The sequence below is a fragment of the Rhineura floridana genome, chromosome 4, assembly GCF_030035675.1.
Source record: "Rhineura floridana isolate rRhiFlo1 chromosome 4, rRhiFlo1.hap2, whole genome shotgun sequence".
In the NCBI taxonomy this organism is placed as follows: domain Eukaryota; kingdom Metazoa; phylum Chordata; class Lepidosauria; order Squamata; family Rhineuridae; genus Rhineura; species Rhineura floridana.
In genome coordinates this window covers 49072236-49093296 of record NC_084483.1, presented here as the reverse complement: position 1 = coordinate 49093296, position 21061 = coordinate 49072236, and the positions used below count along the sequence as shown (strand labels likewise).

The following is a 21061-nucleotide window of genomic DNA, read 5'->3' as shown; positions in this document are numbered from 1 at the left end:
CTGACATTTCCTGAAGGGAAATCTCTGCTGAGCCCTTCAGTGGTGCACAGATTACCATCTTGGAGCCTGCATGTCATCCTTAAGGCCCTCACAGTTCACCTCAGAACCCCTGAAGGACGTTTCTGTGAGACTGCTATCACTGAAGGTTGCCTTTGAATGGTCCCAGCCTTTATTCCAAAGGTTAATTCTGTGAAAGAGCTGATTTCCCCCCCTTCATTTTGCCTGCACCCCTCTTGCCTAAGAAGGAAGGCCTGATAGAAGCTTGATGTTAGGAGGGCATTGATGGTGTGTGTTTCATGTATATTTTAATTAGACAATCTGACTCCTTTTTTAGTTTCCTTCAATCCTAGGTCCATAGGAAAGAACGACTTTTGCCATATTAGCCAGGTGGCTCAGAGCTCACATTTTTCTGGCTTATGAAACAAAAACGCCTCCCCAAACCTCAAACATTTCACGGGCCACTCAACAAGGGCAGAAGCCACTTCAGCAACATTTTACATTCACACACACTTCCTAGAGATCTGTAGGACAGCTTATGGAAGTCTTCTTCCATTTTCAGCAAGCACTGCAGAATGGACTCCTTTCCCTCTGCTGAGGAGTCCTTTGGAAGGAGGGTATTGCAAAAAGTGCTGCCTCTGCAGTAACATTTCCCACTGGTCCATAACCAAATTTTTTCCTGCCCAATGTTCAGGCTAGTTTAAGCCTATCCCAGCATATTGGATGCCTCAACTGAGAAAGGAATGTTGATCACGTATCTAGCTGGGCTGAATGATGCACCTAGCCAGACCAGGAGCAGGAATCCCAGATATTCTCAGCCATTGGTATTGACCTAAGCCTTGAGCTTCTGTTGAGTCCTTTCCTAAGCTCCTGGTTTTCTCTTGTTCCCCTCCCCCCTTTGGTTCGAGTTGTTGCTTTGCCTGATCTTGAAATCTTCTCAAGACTTCCATCTCAAGCTTTGTCTTGAGATGAAACTGGAGGAGGAGCTTAGGGTCATATGGCTGGCCCAAAGGTTTGTCACACATTCCTTGCCTTCTTGGGTGATAGCAAGAGTTAAACCCAAAATATTAGATGTCTCAATCACCCCAGCTAGAAAGAACCTTCATGGTAAGTGACCAACATTCCTTTCTCACAAAAAATAGTGTGGATCTTATAAGCCTCAAGTAGACATAGCTCATTCTGGGCACACTGGTCCAGTTCCCCCAGGTTCATAAGTCAATGGCAGGAAATGCATGTTTTCAAGTTAAACATTCATCCCTACAGTAGACTTCGAATAACTTTTCTATGCTGCTTTTGTTGTTGGTCAGCAAGATTTCAAATGTATCATTGCCTCTCTCTCAGCCATCCAACTCTGTGGAGGCCTGAATATGGAAGCTATATGATTGAAGGGACTCCTGGACAGCCATATGGAGGAACGATGTCTGAATTTAACACTGTGCAAGACAACATGAGAAAGCGACGCCAGGAAGCTGCTTCTGTGCTGAAACAAAATGAAGCTGTTTGCACTGTCACATCATTTCCAAGGTTAGTCTCTTGTTTTTCCAATATGGGTTGAAACAGCATTAAGAATGCCACTTGTCTGCTCACCAGGGTGCCTTGCTGCTTGGTGAGAGACTCACCAGGTGCACTCATTTAGATAAGTACAGAAACACCAGACATTCCTTCTGCTTCTTCGGTCTTTCTCCAAAGCTTCCTCTGAGCCTGGGAAGTCATTACCTCTTCCTTCCGCCCCTTAACAGAGGGTTTGGAGGAGAGGTGAGAATCTCTTTCACCGACATTTGTTAGTGTAAGAAAAGAATTGGCATGTCCACTGACTTCTCTTTTCTCCCAAGACCTGTATGCCTGTAAGTGGTATAAATGATAAGCGGTGTATAAATTGATAAATTATTAATAAGAAGTCATATGGGGAGGGATGGCGTCTTTTCACTCCTGCTATAGTTTGCAAATGCACAGACACACATTTTTCTCCATACTGCAGTGCAAAGAAGCGGTGGCCACTGCCAGAAGCCCTCTGCACATGTTGAGGGGGTGGTTGGGAAGGGGGCCAGTAGAAGACTGGCCGGTAAGTGAAGCTGAGATTTGTTGACTGCTAACTTGAAAATAGATTTGTTAAGATAGTTTTGAATCAAAAGATGACTTTATAATTGAAAAAAATGTGTGGGCTTTTTTTTCCCCGCTTAGAGGAGCAGGGAGGTTGACCTTACAGTGCTGCCCAGCTAGTGTGTTTGCCATTGCCTGTTACTTGCATGTCATTGCAGAGGTTTGCTCCAATCTAGATGTTTCGTGCAGGTATAAGGGCTCTGGTGTGCACATGGATCGCTGCTTTCTGCAAATAATTCCTTATTCACTTCAGCGGAACAAGTAGTTCTTCATTCACACACTCCTTTGAACTGAACAAGGAGCTTTCTTGTATATACTGGAGCTGGTTGTCTGCCTCAGACTACACCTCTGGGTCTGGATCTGGGTGAAACCAATTAAATTGATCTGATGAGCTTTCTGTGTAGTTCTCCAGAAACAGTCTTATTTTTTTCCTGCATAAAGTACCCCTTCACAACTCTTTCCCTATAGACACTGACTAGATATACAACCTCTGGGAGGAAGGTAAAATACCCTTAAATGTAAACAGTCAAAATAACTAATGCACATACTAGAAGGAGGAAACTGAACCGAAAGGAAGCTTGGCCTACCGTGAATATTCTTTTTACATAGAAGGATATTGTCCTGTAACTGGCAACTTTTATATTCCTCTGAGACAGGACTTCTGGCAAGGCCCTACCTGTTTATCTGGGCCCTATCTGGGGATTAGTGCATTTATACAGAGTACCTGTAACTGTTTCCATTTCTGTTGCTGTGAGAAAGTTATGCCAAACAAAGAAGGATTGATTTTTGAGCTTCTTTGCGTTTAGTTTCCTTCTGACATATATTTCTAATAATGTTATGCTTAACTAAACAAGGCTTTATGTGTTTGTGAAAGGCATTTAAAATAATTACAATTACTTGAAATGTATAGATTAGGCTGTCCAGGATTTACAATACCAGAGTGTGTCCCGACACCTGTTGAAGCAGGAGCCTCCAAGTCTCTCTTCTTCCCAGATGAAGCTATCAACAAACATCCCAGGTTTAGGTGAGCATATTTTGGAATGGAGAGAGTTGTCATTTCTCTGGATGTGTGTCACATAACAATATTTCCCTTTTTGGTGGAATACAAAATTCATCCAAGTATGTAGTACTTTGGAAAACAGAGAAAGGAGGGCAGTATCCAGCGAAGTAGGTCTGTTAGCGCAAAGACTTCTGGCTGTGCAACAGAACTTCATTTCTTTACGTGCCTCTTAAATCTATTTTGGGTTTCCCCAATCCTCCAGAGCAGATTTGGAGGAGGGTGGGAATTAGAGAGGGAGGGGAAGTTCTGTTGTGGAAACAGAACTCTATGGTGTCAGAACTGCTAAGTTGGATGCTGCTTAGAGAAATTAATATATATTTGTTCAGCTTTAAACCTAATGATGTGCCCCTTATTTGCTCAGTAATATATGTGAATATCTTGAGCCAGCTCAGCTTTCTGTACAGTTTTATCTATATCCAATGAAGGCTGATTGCACCAGGAACAGGTAGTTCAGACTCATACTCTACAACCCTTTTTCCCTCTCAGAGGATTATCTCTATTTAAACTGGGTGAGGCTGCACAGATGCTTCTGGTTATAGAACAAGTCAGACAAATTCAGTGATGTCATGCATACTGGGCTGAGCTTGCCACTGAGAGAATAAGCCAAGCCTGTTTGCAAGCCACATGAAAAGACCCTCATGTCTCTTTCTGACATCTTGCTGCCTCCTGCTGATGTAGCAGCTGAACATTGGGTTATAGTGAAGACAAATAAAGTCTATTACCCTGATGTGCTCTTACAGCTTTCTGCAGCCTCTTGATTGTTGTATCAGAAAAACATTGCTACTTCAGAGGATTCTTTGAAAGAAGATTCAAGGAATCCTATCAAGTACCAATGTTATTTTGACACAAGCTTAGAAAATAGGAAGATGGTCACAAACGAAAGCTAATTTATAATAATAATAATAGTAGTAGTAGTAGTAGTAGTAATAATAATAATAATAATAATAATAATAATAATAATAATAATAATAATAATAATAATAATAATAATAATAATAATAATAATAATAATAATAATAATAATAATAATAATAATAATAGGGAAGTTGCTGAAAGCAAATAATATTAATAATACAACAACAACAAATTAAATGTAGGTCTTAAAATTCTGTTAATCAGTAATAAATATATGGATGTTGTATCTTGAGATGGAATTTCAGGAGGTTTCTATTCTGTTTTAGTACTTTAACAAGAAACATTCGACACAGAAGAGGTGAAAAAGTAGTGATAAACGTACCAAGTGAGTGAACGAACACTTTGCTTTTCAAAATAGAAAAAAGGATTATTAGCAACAGACTTACTAACTTCTTGTCAACCTGTCTTATGCAGTATTTAAGGACAAGAATACTCCATCACCCTTTATAGAAGCATTCCCTAATGAAGACGGTGAAGCAGCAAGAGCAGCCAAGCCTGATCATGTATATATGGATGCAATGGGGTTTGGAATGGGCAATTGCTGCCTCCAGGTAAATTCACTGAAATAAATTCAGCAGTAAATATTTCTTAACTAGAGCTTTGAGCAATATTAACTTCTGGCTTGGCTCTATATATTTTTCAGTAATGCCCTGTGCTTTGTTTTTCTTCAGTTTCTTCCCTTATTCTGCCTCTGTTTTGACACTGGTAAACTACAGTTGTATTTGTAGCATAGCTAAATCTAAGCCGTATCAAATCTCCCTTAAGTACAGAAATATAAAGCCAGCTTGGAAGCAGGGTGGATTGCCTGCCTTGATATTTACCTGTCTGTACACTACAATCTTTGTTAGAGGCCCTTCCCTGGGTTCTTCTGCATGTTGAGGTTTGGCAGGTGGTTGCCAGGGGACAGCTCTTCTCAGTAGTGGTGCTCTGGTTATGCAATATTCTTGCCTGGCACCTATACTGAGATGTCAGTTTGGTGCTAGATGTAGAACTTTTTCTTTTCCCAAACCTTTTAACCTAATCTTTTATCACTCTGAGGTTCTTGTGCTGCTCCTTTTTAGATTTTGGATCCTGCTGCTTTTACTCCATAGTGTTTTTTTGACAGTGAATCATCTGCATTTCAGCTCAGAAGTAAATGCTATTGAGTTCAATGGGACTTATTCCAAAATAAGTGTGCTTTTATTGTACTTTTGATTAAGGCTGCAATCCTGGACATGTCTATTCAGAAGTAAGTCCTATTGAATTTCATCATTCTGGGGAATCACTGCTTAAGTCTAACTTCATATCAGGAAATTCAGGTATCTTTAAACTTCAAGACAATTCATTATATCGTAAACCTTGAAAGAGAACTAAAATGTAGGAAATCATTCCAATCATTTGGAATATTTAAATGCTTGCTCCCGGAGAAGGACCATAGCTCAGTGGTACAGCAAATGCTTAGCATGCAAAAGGTCCCAGCTTCAATCCCTAGCATCTCCAGATGGAATTGGGGAAGAGTCCTGCCTGAAACCCTTTTAGAGCCACTGCTGGTCAATACAGACAGTACTGAGCTAGATGGACCAGTAACCTGACTCTGTATGAGGCTCCTATGTTCTCTTTCATGTTTTTCATCCCAAAGGTGACCCTCGGCTTTCACTTTACTAGGGATAGTGGCTCAGTTCAGACATCTCATCGCCCATGGTGGTTGGTGATATTTTAAGCACAAGAAGCCCCAAAAGGGCACTGTATAGCACGGGGTGGCCACTCCATGGCTCTCCAGATGCTGCTGGACTACAGCTCCCATCATCCCTGACCATGAGCTGTGTTGGCTGAGACTGATGGGAGCTGTAGTTCAGCAGCATATAACATAAAGTTAGCCATTCTAAAACCACAGACTTACCATCTAAATAAACACTAATGAGGGGGAGAGAGGAAAGAGGGAGGTGGTAAGGAAATTTAATGCAGGAAAGAGACACAAAGTTATAATTTCAGCAAATTGGAGAAGGTTGGGGAAATTGTCTTGGAGAGTGGGAGGAACTGACTCGTCTGAATATCTTGAGGCAATGAGTTCCAAAGATAAGATGCTGCCAAAGAAGATAGATGGAGTCATGAGACAATAAGTGTAATTTTCTGTCTTACTATTGGGTACCAGAACTGTAGAGTTCTGCAAGGACAATAGAGGGAGAAATTGAAGAAAGATCAACAGGAGTAATAAAATGAACGCATTTAAAAGTAGGAAGCAGGATTTTAAAGTACTGGAGGATCAACGGCCAGTGCAAAGGTAGGAAACATTGTGGCAATGAAAGATGAGCTGAGCTACAGAGTGGGGATATCAATAGTTTAGGTGGATTAAGGATGCAAAGAACTCATGAGCATATGACAAAACATTATGAGCATTGCCTTGCACCATAAAAATGGGAGTGGTAAACATGGAAAACAGAAGCAGACAAGCAGCTCTAAACTATATTTGCCTATATGTTAGGATGCTCAAACTACAGATTAGCTTCTAAATGATGGTTCTTGTAATAAATAATTTGTTGCATGTTGGCGTTGTGCTGTAAAGTGAGTGCATATGAGTAATCTCCGCCCCGTGTGGAGAGCGGGGACATGACCTGTCTGTCAGGTTTTGGGGAGAAGAAACTTCTGCCACTGTCAAGAGAGGCTATGTGATATATGGTAGGGAAAGATGTAAGCTGGGGCTTCTTGCTTCTCTATATAAGATTGCTGTATATCCTGTTGACCCTAGGGGGAAAATGAACAGAGAACTGCTTGGGAGAATGTGCTGGGATTTCCCATTACAGCATGATTGGAGAGGAATATGGTTGATTTGAAATAGTTCAAGTGAGCCTGGGTTTTACAATTTCAGTATTCCAAAAAAGTTGGCTCTAAATCTTGCTACGGTTACCGTGCAGTTTTTTGTTTAATAATGATGAACCTGGCATTGTTTTACAGGTAACATTCCAAGCTTGCAGCATTTCTGAAGCAAGATACCTTTACGATCAGCTAGCCACAATCTGTCCTATTGTGGTAAGTGGTAGAATTTATTCCAGCACACGTTATATTATTCATAGCAACATCTGACTATAGAAAAAACCAGCATAAAACAGGTAGATCTTTGTGCATGTGGCAGTTTAAAAACCTGATAAAAAAAACCTCTATCCATTAAAGCAGATTTTAAACTAAGGCTGTGCTGGCCTTAAAACAGTTTGACCTATTAATTAGATGTAGTCATAGATAAGGATAATTTCTGTTTACAAACAAGATACGATGATACAGAATAAAAGTTAATAGCTTCCATCCACTGTATAAGTGCTGGTGCTGTTGCACAAGCATCAGTGGAAGACATTCGGAAAAAGGAACAGTTGTAAAAGGGGACCAGTTTTTTCTAACATTTATTAAACAAAAGTTTAAAATTGAACTATTTGATGCCTTCTCACTGCTGAAACAAAATTATATAAGGAGGATTGTAAATGGAGGCTGATGATTAATGACATCAATAAATAATGAAATTATGTGTTAAATACTATTATAATATATTGAGATACTATTTTTATTGTGTACAATTTATTAGTATTATCAAATGTACAAAATATGTTATAAATTTAATTAAAAGAAATTCTACAAGAGAGGGCAATAAAATAGATCTTCTAACATTAGTCTTCAATTACGTGTTCTGCACAAGTATCCTGAATAGCACAAACATAGAGACACTTTGTTTGCAAGGGTGGTGGAGGACTGTGCAGGGTTGGGATAAGTGCTACAATTAGATTGGAGGGAGATGTTGTGCAACAGCTTGTGCCAATAAAATTGTCACTTTGGATTTGGGCATGCTTTTCTTGTAAAACTTGTTTATGTGCAGATTAAAATAAAAACCCTTCTGCCCTACTCCTACTGGAGTCTTGCCACCAGATGGGCAACACTGAATGAAACCCAGTTGTTTTTAGAATTAAAAGTAGGTGAAATTGCTCTTCCCCATGTGAACTTGGATTAAAAAGTACACACAAAACATTGTTCAGATGACTGATGTTGAATAAAATAGGGGCACAGTAGTAAATGTTCCATAGAATTCCCTATGTAAATGTTTCTTACCGACTCAGAGTGTGTATGCCAAATTGGGAAGAGGTAGAGTGGATTAGAGGATACTGACTGGAGCTCAAAATGACTTGTGTTTCAGTGGCCGAAACATGTTGCTACTCAATACGATGTGGCAATACTAAGATTTTTTTTCTATTGAAGGCAAACAGGGCATCTTGTGTTTCAGAACGAAATATCTGTAGAGTTACATGACAGTATATTAGCAACTTGTTGCATTATGTACTTTTTGATATTTTCCATTTAGATGGCATTAAGCGCTGCAGCTCCATTCTACAGAGGCTATGTGACAGATATTGATTGCCGTTGGGGAGTAATATCTGCATCAGTAGATGATAGAACGAGGGAGGAGAGAGGATTGGAGGTATGTGGACAGATGTACCTGAGAAATAATACAGCCTGTGTAGCAGTTGCTTCCACAGTATATATTAAGGGTGTGCGTTGGATTCAGGCAAATCCCAAGGGGAAACATGATGCCTCAGAGGTATTTTGGGTTTATGATGGGGAAACAAACACCAGGTTGTTTGTGTGTGGAAGGAGAGCTCCATCATGAAGGACAGAGGGAATCTCTGTATCAGACAGATCGCGTTTACCTGGAAAGCAAATCTCTTAGTAGTTCTTAACCCAGAATCAACTTTAAGGTCTCTAGAATGAAACCTCCTGGAGCTATTTCCTCCTAATTTGGCAAGCTTTATTCACTCTGGAGGGGTTACTGTGCCTGTAAATTTTGTCTATTTTTATTTATTTATTTATTGCATTTGTATACCGCCCCATAACTGAAGCTCTCTGGGCAGTTTACAACAATTAAAAACATGAAAAACAAATATACAAATTTAAAACACATTTTTAAAAAGTAATTTAATTTATTAATTTTAATTTATTTTTGTCAAAAGGGGGGGGGAGGGTTCTTCCATTTTCTTTGTTTCCCAATAGTGAAGGGGAGAGAATGAAGCAGACTGGAATCCCCATCTGAACTGGGGCTGTTCATAGTATCTATTGTTGGGTAATGTTTATAATTTCAAGATACTATTATAATCACTAGATATTTTTTTCGTAAATTACATAGCCATTGAAGAACAACCGCTACAGAATCAATAAATCCAGATATGATTCCATAGACAGTTACCTCTCTGAATGTGGTGAAAAATACAATGACATTGATTTGACGGTAGATACAGAAATCTATGAGCAGCTAGTAAAAGAAGGTAAGTGGTTGAATTAGTGTGACAGTGTCATTTGACTTGATTGCTCTCTTAATAGGGCATAATCTGTAAGAAGGGCTTTTTGGGATTAACCTGTCAATAGCTGTGCTTGAAATATCATTACTCTGCAGTAGTATATGCACTAAATAATTATCTGAAGAGCACATCTCACCTAGAAAACTGACCTCGGTCTTGAGTAATAGGAAATTCTTGGGTACATTACAAATAGCAACACCTACAAGCCAGGAACCATATTTCCCTTTATACTCCAATAGCTCTGTTCTATATATTTATGGTGATTATTCCACTTCTCAGATTATGTGTAGTGGGGTATTTGCAGGCAAATACTTATTCACTTGGTCTTCATATTTGATAAGTCAGTTTCATTTTTAATATTGATGTCACAACTTCTTGGTTTTATAGGCATTGACCATCTTTTGGCCCAACACATTGCTCACTTATTCATTCGTGATCCATTGACTCTGTTTGAAGAGAAAATACATCTGGATGATGCAAATGAATCTGACCACTTTGAGGTTGTATCTTATACTAGTTTCCTTATAGTAAAAATTAATTTGTTCTCTTTCTGGGCTGCTGTAGATCATGTAAAAAAAGGAACCAAGCGTACAACTATATTCAACTAAGCCAAGTGTTTTTTCTGCAGTACAAAGTGATTAATCAGTGATCCTTAAATTACAGATGTCCCAGTATTAGAGATGTGTAAGATACTTCGATGTCCATTTTGAAGGCAGGGCAAAACTCTAAATAATAATAAGAAGAAGAAGAAGAAAAAGTTTTTACCCACCCTTCACCCAGAGGTCCTAGGGTGGGTTACAACAATTTTAAAACACATAATTAAACAGTTAAAAACAACCTAAACAACATCACAGAAAATAGGATGGGTCCTAAAAAATATAAATTATCAAATATCAGCAGAAGTGTAGGTTGCACCAAAAACATCTGAACGTATGGATGGCTATTCAGAGCAAAAGCAGTGCAGCCTAGAGAGGTTCTGATATAATTGATCTGACACAGTGCAAAAAGGAAGACAAAGGCTGCTCTTACTGAAACCAACACCCTGTTTTAAGAGCTTCACCAAATTACAATGAAGAATCAATAGTTGAAAACCACAAAAGGGTTCACACAAACTGATCTTCTAACAACCTCCCTTTTCTTGGAATAACGCGAGAGCCAGTATGTTGTAGTAGTTAGAATGTTAGACTAGAACTGTGGAGACCTAAGTTAAAATTCCCACTTAGTCATGAAGTTCACTATTTGTGACAATGGGCAGTCACTCAGGATTACCTACCTCCTAGGATTGTTGTGAGGATAAAATGGGCAGGGGGAGAGGCTCCATTGCTTTCAGATGCTTGGGGGAAAGGTGGGATTTAAATGTAATTAATACAAATCAATGTAAAATTATAAACTGATTAATTATGGGTGCATCTTCCTAGCAAGTCCTACTCAAAATAGACCCAATTTAAGCCCACTGATTTCAGTGAGTCCTCTAATACATAAACAGCTGTACCATCAGAATATAGTAACTTCATCAGGAATGTTCTAGGATGATGCTTAGGAGTCTCAATAAATTGTGTGGCTTTTGTGTTTGAATTTGATTTAAGCTAAAATTGATAGATTCCTCTACACATATTCAAGTATTAGAATTTAAAATGCAGGTATTAGAATATAAAATTATTCTTGAGTATCATATTCTCCTGGCACTGAAGAGAGAGCATCAGGGTGATAAGTACAAACTGACAATTCAAGCATTGCACAAAACTAGTATAATGCTTTAGTCCAGAGAATGGCTCTAACTTTCAGTCCTTTATTATTACACTTTAATATGATCCTGTCTTACCAATTGTATTTGGGATGTTATTCATCCCATATTCAAATGCTAATACTGTCAAAGCAAATCTGCAAATGACTTTGCATGTGACACTCTGAAGTTCTTCAGGTATGTAGACTCTTCTGTACTTCATGTAGGGTGACACAACAGTTTTAATAACTTGCCACTCTTGCACCAGATGTCATAGCCTTAATGTATATATTGTGTTTTGTAGAATATTCAGTCAACAAATTGGCAGACAATGAGATTTAAGCCTCCTCCTCCAAATTCAGATATTGGATGGAGAGTTGAGTTCAGACCAATGGAGGTAAGTAATAAGCATGTTCAATAGATTATGCTAACAATGAAAATTTCACAATCCTAAATACAGAGTTGAAGCGTTCATGACTTTCTAATCACGTTTGTTGTTTATGACTCTTTAGAGAAACATAACCATGTTAGGTCTTAACTACTAAGGTATGCAATTGTGCTTCAATTAAATCAATGGTAGCTTTCTACCACTGATATCAATGCCTGGTGTGTTGTACCCATTCTCTTTATTAACCAAAGTTATACGTATGGACATCTTAAAATTACAAAGAGTGGCTGTTTTTTTATCACAACAATTTTGTCTTCAAAATAAAATCAACAAGTTCTAGCTTCTGAATATGTAAAATAAAAGTATATGTTTACTTCTGCAAGTGTCTCTACTTTGGCCATACTAGAATCTGTAGTGGTATTAATGAGTTAGCAGTCCTGGGGTTCTCAGAAGAAATTGTATGACAACCCCGGACTGAGAAAATGTCTAGCTCTGCCCTAGAAATCGGTTTCCAGCTTCTAACAGATTAGTATTTAGGGGACAGTCTTAGTAAGAGAGTAGACGCCTAAGTAATAATTTTATAGCCTTTGTTGGGAGCATTTCTAAAGTTCAAAGTGTTTTTTCTACTAGTGAAGGGAAGTTGATATAAATCAAATTTTGAACCAGTACAGATGCAAATCCCAAAGATTTTAGAGAGAGTCTCCCAATGCATTATCCACTTGATTGTGGGGCAGAGATTCCACATTTGCTTGAATGCAAAATTTCCTTGACTCTGCAAGGTAGAATCTGTTTAACCTAGTGGGTTGAGTCCTTGAAAAACCAGGGAGACCCTGTGCCCAAATAAGTATTGGGGTATCTACACTGTACTCAGCACATTCTCTCCACTGTGAAAGAGGGCACAAGCCCAAAGGCTGTTCAGTCTCTTTACCTCCCTGGGTAAGTTTCACAGCAATGTATCTGAACTGGCCCTATATCAGATTATAAAAGATTTCAAATTGTGAACTTGCTGGATGACTATGTTAGTGTTTTTTCTAGCACACTTGTTAATCTTATTTTTGATGATCTCTCAATACCTAGGTCCAGTTAACAGACTTCGAAAATTCTGCGTATGTTGTGTTTGTGGTGTTGCTGACCCGAGTCATTCTCTCATACAAACTGGATTTTCTCATTCCTTTGTCCAAGGTAAGAATAATATTTTCTTCCCCTGTCTAATACATTAAAACGGTGGTATTCAGGGGAAGAATATTTCCTATTCTCCCGTGTGTTAGTTTATAAGATAAGAAGCCCTTTCTGCCCAATTGTTATGATTTTTGTAATGGCTTTAAAATTACTCTTGGCAGACTTTCAAAATTTTCATTTACTGTGGAGGACCCACAATTGCATGAGCAGAAGGCCACTCACACAGCTAATCTTTCTCCATCCTCAAACAGCTTCTCTGGGAAGAAGGGGGGCTAGCAAATAGCGTAGGCTGTGTTGCAGGAGGCACAGTGGGAGCAGGGAATTGCCTATGAGTGTGTGCAGAACTCCATTGGTGAGGATATCTCCAGTTCTGGGCACTTCTTCCCTCCTTGTGCAGCCTCCTATGACACAGACCATGTTGCTAAGGGGGAAGAAGAAAAAGTTGCATGAGCGGCCTTCTGCTCAGTGACTTGTATATAAACATTTGCTTGGTTCCAGCAGCCAAAATTCCTGAATCTTACAGCTGGGATTTATATAATTGCAAATGGAAATCTAATGAACCAATTTCCATTGAAGTTGGTTTCTTTAGCCTGCATAATTTAGTTGTCCTCTCTTTTGCAACCTCAGGATATGCTGCAATGGAAGCCAAGCTCTAATAGTGTGGAACAATCTCCACACAAGGAATTTGGAAGGCCCAAGCTGCACATTCCACTCAGTGTAGAGATGCTGCCAAAAACAGCTTCTTTGTGTTAGTTGCCCAACTCCATCCCCCTAGACCCCATAATCATATGTCATATCGAACATGTCATGCCCCTGCCTGCAGCAGCCATTGATACAAACAGGGAGAGTGGGAGGAGAACTTGAAACAGGGTCGACATTTGTCGTAGCAGTTCTCTGAGAGTAATTCCATGTTAGAGAAGATTTGTGCCATATTGAACCCTAAAATCCATGTGTTCCAAAGGTACCAAATAGTGACATACTTGTAAGGTTATCTTTGTCCCACAGGAGTCCTTTGAATGCAAAGGTGGTGGTATGTGAGCAAAGGCACTACCCTTTGTCCTTTAATTATTCCCGTCTTCCTGCTGCGGCACAAAGCTCAATTCCATTCACAGAGTGGAAGTTACGATCCAAACGGTTGTGTTGCCATTAAAAATGTCTTTGTGTTGGGAGATGTGGCCTTACAATGAAAAAAATTGTGCTTCATGTTCCAAGGAACTTTTTTGTTGCTTGTTTTCCAAACTTTTTGGAAAAAGAAATATAAAAATATTTGCTTATTAGCACTGTTGCTAGTTTGTCCGTTATCAGGACTGTTGTGGTATTTTTTTCTTAAAGCTCCATTTCCTGGATCTATCATAGGTGAGCATTTGAGTTTCCTCTTTTCAAGACCATATTTGGAGTGACTAACAAAGATTATATTATATTTTATATCTGCTGTGTCCTATGAGTTCAGGGTAGCTCGCATCAATTTCTTCAGTATGTCCCCAAAGGGCTCAGAATCTGTTACCCACTTTTGGGCTATCATAGTGGTTGAGTTCATTGGAATATGAATTTTAGGATGAATTAAAACAATTTTAAGCGCAGATATGCTTCAAACCCAGCTTTTAGAAAAAACCTTTTCAGGTCACCTTTGTTTCATTTGGTTGGAACCAGCTAAGCATATGGACACACTGTAACTGAGAAACTGCAGTTAACTTACCTGTGTATATTAACATGTGTAATTGTCTCTCTTTTGAGGACAGATAGTGCTATGCATTAGTTGGGTAGAATATTTTCAGTCTTTAAAAACATGTCTTCCTAGTCAGCAATACTGGTGTGGTACCACTTGATTGATGAAAGATCATGGACCAAACAAGAGGACAGCTAACTCCCCCCTCCCCTTAAAAAACAAACTGCCTGATGAGTTCAACCCCAAACTTCTCAAATATCTTAGTGATGCTGGCTGCTTAAAGTGAAATAACTTTCAACACTGCCTTTAATCTTCAAAGGCATGGCCTTATTGCTCCAGATCCTTCTATAGCTGCATTTCTAGTTGAGTCACAGCAGGGATATACATGTGAAACCCTATCTGGCTTCCATTTTTTTTCTTTCCTTGCTGTACAATTGTACTCCTGCCTGTACACTCTTCCCCTCCCATCCCCAAATAGACGTACTTGTAGTTCCTTTTGTGGATTTGTGCTGTATTTGTCATAAAGCCCCAGTGCATAGTATTTTCACATAGCTCATTCCCTTTTGAGAGGCTCATCATGTATCATGCAAATTATTTGTTTTCTTTGCTTACTGGGCATTAAGCCACTTTATACTGAGCATTCAGTGTGTGTGTGTGTGGGGGGGTCTACTTGTAATGCCCTGGACAAGATGTTGGTTGGCTTGTTTCCAGAAAGATGGAGCCAATTTAAGACAAATCTTTCTCTCTCTCTCTTTCTCTTTTCCCCTGACGTGCAGACTGTAGTATTGTGATCCAACAAATACTCTACCGTATAAGAGTCCTTAATAAATCCTAGGTTCCTTGTTAGTCTATAGATATTTTTATAGATGTTAAAATTGAGCCAAAGAGACAGGCATATTTCACAAACTTGTTGAAGTATGTGTTTGGTTTTTTTCCTGAGGTCACCAAAACAGTGTGCGTTGGAGGGAGAGTATTTTACTTTATTCTGCATGGGTGATTGGGACTGATTATCTGTGGACACTGACATCAGTCAAGGAAGCATTGCCCTTACTCTCAATCAGCTCCAGTTCATCCTTGGTGATTTTGTCACAAACCCAAACCTGGTTATATAGTGCTGTGATACCATCGCCTTCACTATGTTCCAGATTGGCTGAAGTCATATTGTGAATAAGAAGCCCTAACTAAGAAGGGCAGGCAGGGAATGATTACGAAAGCAGCAGCAGGTCAGGGAGATAATGGCTAAAAGGCATGAAAAAAGACAGACATTCACAGATCAAGTGATACATTAGTGGCAGAATTTTTTTTTAGTCTAGTTTTGATAGCTTTCCTTCCTCTAACAATATAATTCAGTGGTTTTCAAAGAAACTTTCCCAAATCTTTACCATAGAACCCGTGTGTCTTACAGATAATTCTAGGGAGTGTTGCAGGATGTATAGTTGGCTCAGGCAGGCTGGCCAGGCTCTTGTTAACTGTTCCTGAGCTTGAACTGAATGGATGCCCTGGAAGCATGCCTGAAGTTGCCCTGAAGCTGCATGGTTGTGGTAGGCAAGCCGTCTGTCAAAGGGATGAGCCCCAACATTTGATAAACACTGGTAATAGCTAGGCAAACATTGCTGGACTGTGTGAACACAGGAAACTTACACCAAGGTAAACCACTGCTCTATCTAGCTCAGTATTGTCTTTTCTGACTAGTAAGATCCTGGGTAGAGGTCTTTATCCTTTCAGCCGGAGATGCTAGAGATCGAACTTGACACCTTCTGCATGCAAAGCATGTGCACAGTAAAATAATTGTCAACCAGTAGTGCTTTGAACTTCCCACTAGAAACCAAACTTTCAAGCTGAGCACTCTGGTTCTCTGTGAATATTAACCTATGGAGGATGGGGGGGGAGATTAAATTGTCTCTAAGTAGAGTCCAGTTGGTCCCCATCCATTTAAATTAGCAAATAGCTCAAAACCGACTCAAATTGCTAAACACTTTCCTATGTCTGTGTAGATGGATAAAATAAAAGATAGAATAAAGCGTGAGGCAGTAGCTGTTTCCATCATAGTTACTGTTGGAAGAGCTGTAGCCCTAACCCTAGAGATGGCTGCTGGTTCATCCTAATGCTTATCCAAGTGGCCACATATCTGCATATATGATCACATTTAGGAAGCTAGATGCCTGAGCCAACCCTGTGAAATGCAATTTCCAAAACCTACAGACCTAGACTAGAAACTTTTCCCCTGTTCCCCAAGGAATCCAATATAACCTTCTCCCCCATCTCCCTTTATAGGTGGATGAGAACATGAAAGTAGCTCAGAAACGGGATGCTGTCCGGCAGGGTATGTTTTATTTCAGAAAAGACATCTGTAAAGGTATGCTGCTAATTGTTTTCAGTCTGATTTTTACTAGACACTTAAGTGTAAAATGAACATGAAACTAATTGTCTTCTGTGGATGTTCTGTGTTCTCTTTCCCTCACCCCCAAATCCTATCTTCCTCTGAAAAGGTGGCAATGCTGTAGTGGATGGATGTGGCCCAGCTCAAAATGGTACAGAAACAGATAGTGAAGAGTATACCTTAATGAGCATAGATACAATAATCAATGGAAAGGTGAGGATGGCTTCTATATGGCAGAAGGACAAAGCAGAAGCTTCTTATAAGGTCCATAAACAGATTAGAGGGAAGGGTCCAAGCTTTCTCTTGCTTCTCCTGTTATATATCTTGATGCTCTGCTCTTGGTCTAACCACTTCCAATCAGTGCATTAACCACTCACCATCCTTAGGGAGTTTTAAGTGTTTGTGTATGAATAAGGTAGATCTTGAAGGCATGCTTTAACTTCCTTAATCTTCCCTCACTGATTGATTTGGGGGTGGGTGCTAAGAGTCTGTATGCAGGCCCAACGCAGACAGCCAGTAGTTTCTAATTTGGGTTTCCTTTAGCTAAAGATAGGAGATGAATGAGGATGCTACTGCACAAACTAAGAGCACAAGCCAAGACTTGATGGATTGGGCCAAAGGCCCATCTAGTCCAACATTCTAGTGACCAACCAGATGCCTGTGGGATGTCCACAACCAGTGTAGCTACCTGCCTTGCATTTTCTCTCTGGCAAGGTTCAGGGACCTCTAGGCCTCCAGATGATGTTGGACTACAACTCCCATCATTCCTGACCATTGGCCATGTTGGCTTGGAACTGGTGGAATCTAGCAACATCAGGAGGGCTGTCACAGGTTCCCCATCCCCGTTTTAGGAGGTCTCGGACTTATTTATTTTAAGATAGTTTGAGAATCCCTTGGAAAAGGAAACTTTGGTTTTGAAGTATGCATTTTATTTCAGTTATGGTCTGCCTCTTATAGGAAGGCGTATTTCCTGGATTAATTCCAGTTTTAAACTCTTACCTTGAAAATATGGAAGTGGATGTGGATACAAGGTGCAGCATTCTAAACTACCTGAAACTAATTAAAAAGAGAGCATCAGGTATGAAAACACTCTTGACATTGCCAGTGATGTAGGTTTTCTGAAAATGTTTGAATTAGAAAGCTTTTGATGTCCTAAATAGAATAGTACCCAATATAGCATGCTTGGGTTATGTCTGCTTTTGGTTTTTATTTATCCCACCCTGTATAACAACTCCTGTTTATCACATACTTGTCTGTTTATTTGTAGTCACAGAAAAATTAATTACAACTTTGAATGTTAATCTTCTTGGTGTTATATCCATTTATTGTAACTAATTGTTTTTTCATAAAATTAACATAATTTTCAGGAATTAAAAAAATCTAGAAAAATATAGTAGCAGAAAACATTTTTGTGAACGATGATAGAAATACAGAAACGTGGTCGAATTTTTTTACAGTATGACATGCAAAGTATCTAAAAGTGGTCTTTTATTCTGAAACCCACTGAGCACTAATACTTGCATATTTTACGCTGATTATGGGGCCAGCACCTTGTGGTTTGTATTTGGTATTCAGTTATAACACGGCCTCCTAAAGTTAAGTTAACTCTTAAACACAAAGCAAATAGAAGGGTATGCATTCACACAATAGCTGTACAGAATGTGAAAATGTACAATATGACTTCTTCCCTCACCAGGAGAATTGATGACAGCTGCTCGATGGATGCGAGAGTTTGTTGCAAACCACCCAGCATACAAGCACGATAGTGTAATTACTGAAGAAATGAATTATAGCCTGATTTGGAAATGCAACCAAATAGCTGAAGAGGAAGTTGAATGCCCTGAACTGCTTGGAGTCTGCTTTAACAAAGTAAAATACAGTGGAACTAAAACTGGCACTTTTTGATGAAAGGCTTTAATCCAGTGAGTGAGGTATAAAACACTCTCTGCTGAAGCACCAGTTGCAATACTGGTGAATGTCTGCAGTTTCATAGTGTGAAGACCAAAAATGGTTCTACTGCACTATAAGATGGGCCAATCTGCCTAAATATTCTCTTAAAACTTCCTACAATAGGCATATTCTTCTATTTAAGGTTTATACTGTGTACATGTAAATAGTAAAATATTTTTGATTTAACATCAATGTTTTTTAATAACATTATACTGAAACTCATAGTGAAACAACTTGTAATTTTTATATACTTATTCTGGGGAAAAAAGTCAATGTCTCAAACAGCTTTGTAAAGGTACTGTATTGGTACTTGTATATTATTCAGCATTCCGGACATTGAATGTTTACTCTGACTTTGGTTACCTGGAATGCACTGAACTATCTACTGTATTTTAAAGAAAAATTCAGAACCTGATTCACATTGATATTTTTCCCCATTCTGCCATGAAAAGATGATGGCAGTCCTGATCCTACTTGGAAGTCACACTGACATCAGTGGAATCAGGTTTGTGGTCAAGCAGCCCAGTTCTCAAACTTGGATTTAAGTAGATAGTAGTCCTGTGCTGTTAGTGGGATATGATTAAGGTAAAATACTTCCTCCTTTCCTAGGTTGGAGTGTAAATCAGTATGTTCCTATACTGATTGTGCTTTCACTCTTTCCACAAGTCTCTGTCACCTTCAGTCAGTAGCATCATGTCACTGATTTCTTGATTGCTTATAGCTAGAGCTTCTGTGGAGTTGTAGCTAAATAGCTTGACACTGAAAAGTAATGGCACAAACATCCTCTTTGCTCAAAGTTTATAGAAGTACCTTGTTTTTACTTAGTGTTACTTTATTTTAAAGTTACCATGACTCCATTATGTTCACACTTCATTATTGTTTCTTTACCCAGTTTATGAGTGGTATCCAATGGTGACTGCTACCTGATCACATGGGTCAATCAGCGGAATGGGGAAAGAGGCAATTTTTTATGATCCCTTTTCTTCCCTCCAGCACCCCATGACACCCACCCATGCACATATGGCCCAGACGGTCCTCCAACCTTCAAACAGATTGGGAAGATGTGGCTCTGCAGGGAGGAAGGGGGATCGCCAAAAATTGCCTCTCCATTCTGCTGCTGGAGCTTTCCCATCAGTGGGTGGTCACCATTGGATACCATCCTGTGTTTCACCTGGGCATGAGATCTGCTGCCATGGCAGATGAGCAGGCAGGTAATCCTGCTATACTCATAATACGTGGTGCGGACTCTATTGCGTATCCATAGAGGCCCAAATAATACATTTCTTCCCGCTTTGAAAAGTTGAAATAAAAACAAGAACTTCAATTCTATCAAAAGGCTGGACTTGAATGTGGCATTAAAATAAGAAGCTATCAAATTGCAGCAAATACACAAACTGCAAGATTGGATTAGTTTTTTGCAACACAACTTAAATGTGTCCCTGATTTCTTATAATCTGTATCCTCTTTTATATATAACAACTTAACTCAAGAAAAATCATGGAATGCACTAATATGTCTGTGAATCAGGAACCTGAACCATAAAGGAATTGTATAGAATTTAAAAATAAAGCCAATTGCTGCGATTTGTATATATAACCTGAAATTTAGAGGAAAGATGAGGCTTTTTAATATTAGCTGCTTAAAGTAAGAGTACAGTAAGACACTTTTACTGTATGATAGGTTATGAAATACTTAATAAGCATGTATAAATGCCCTAAGGTGTAATGACTTACAAAGAGCCAATGGAAAAGTTGCAGTAAAACTGCATCACTAACTGTATGCCTGTAGAGAGATTAGAACCTGTACGGTGTTCATAGGTGTGTGCTAGGAAATACTTGTTTCAGGTGGTAAATGAGATGGCTCACTAATCTGTGGAATGAACAAAAATTGCAATATATTGTGTATGTCTGAGTGTAAATCTAATTCATAGACATATTTTCCACAGAAGTTGAAAGCTAATAAAGTTTTAAAACAATAACTTAAAACTTGTCTGTTTTCTTCACATACCCTTCTGCCATCATCATAGCTGCTGCAGGGAAAAGATGGTTGGTCATATATAGCTACAGTGCAGCTTCTTTGAGCATCAACATGGAAGAAAAACTTCAAATGTATTTAGGAACAGGAAGATCTCATTGCTGTTGGTAGAAATGGGAATCAATAGTAGGAAGGTGAAAAGCTGTGAATCTGAATGGAGGTGGGAAGGACTCAGGCAATAAAGGCAGAATGGAAGTGACCTGAGTAGACATTAATGGAGGAAGAAAGGAAAGGGAGGGAGGGAGCAAGTCAGGAAAAGTCATACCACCTAAGTACAAGGAACTGCTGTGTGCTGTTCAGGGGGAGTAGATGTGTGGCACAGCAAAAAGAGGATCATGAAAACTGAGCTAGAAAGCTGAA

The 21061-nt window shown here is 39.2% G+C and overlaps 1 protein-coding gene across 1 annotated transcript in view; it reads left to right on the top strand.

Moving 5' to 3' along the window:
- The window catches only part of GCLC (glutamate-cysteine ligase catalytic subunit), a 30650-nt gene extending 10029 nt beyond the window's left edge, over nucleotides 1-20621 (top strand). Inside the window, exons 3-16 of the mRNA XM_061622964.1 lie at nucleotides 1339-1521; nucleotides 3008-3121; nucleotides 4339-4397; nucleotides 4487-4623; nucleotides 7004-7078; nucleotides 8391-8507; nucleotides 9210-9348; nucleotides 9769-9881; nucleotides 11409-11501; nucleotides 12570-12674; nucleotides 16612-16693; nucleotides 16827-16930; nucleotides 17675-17795; nucleotides 18414-20621. Coding sequence (XP_061478948.1) covers nucleotides 1339-1521; nucleotides 3008-3121; nucleotides 4339-4397; nucleotides 4487-4623; nucleotides 7004-7078; nucleotides 8391-8507; nucleotides 9210-9348; nucleotides 9769-9881; nucleotides 11409-11501; nucleotides 12570-12674; nucleotides 16612-16693; nucleotides 16827-16930; nucleotides 17675-17795; nucleotides 18414-18622 — 1651 coding nt within the window. The 3' untranslated portion in view covers nucleotides 18623-20621. The remainder of the gene's footprint in view (nucleotides 1-1338; nucleotides 1522-3007; nucleotides 3122-4338; nucleotides 4398-4486; nucleotides 4624-7003; nucleotides 7079-8390; nucleotides 8508-9209; nucleotides 9349-9768; nucleotides 9882-11408; nucleotides 11502-12569; nucleotides 12675-16611; nucleotides 16694-16826; nucleotides 16931-17674; nucleotides 17796-18413) is intronic.
- The last annotated feature ends 440 nt before the right edge of the window (nucleotides 20622-21061 follow it).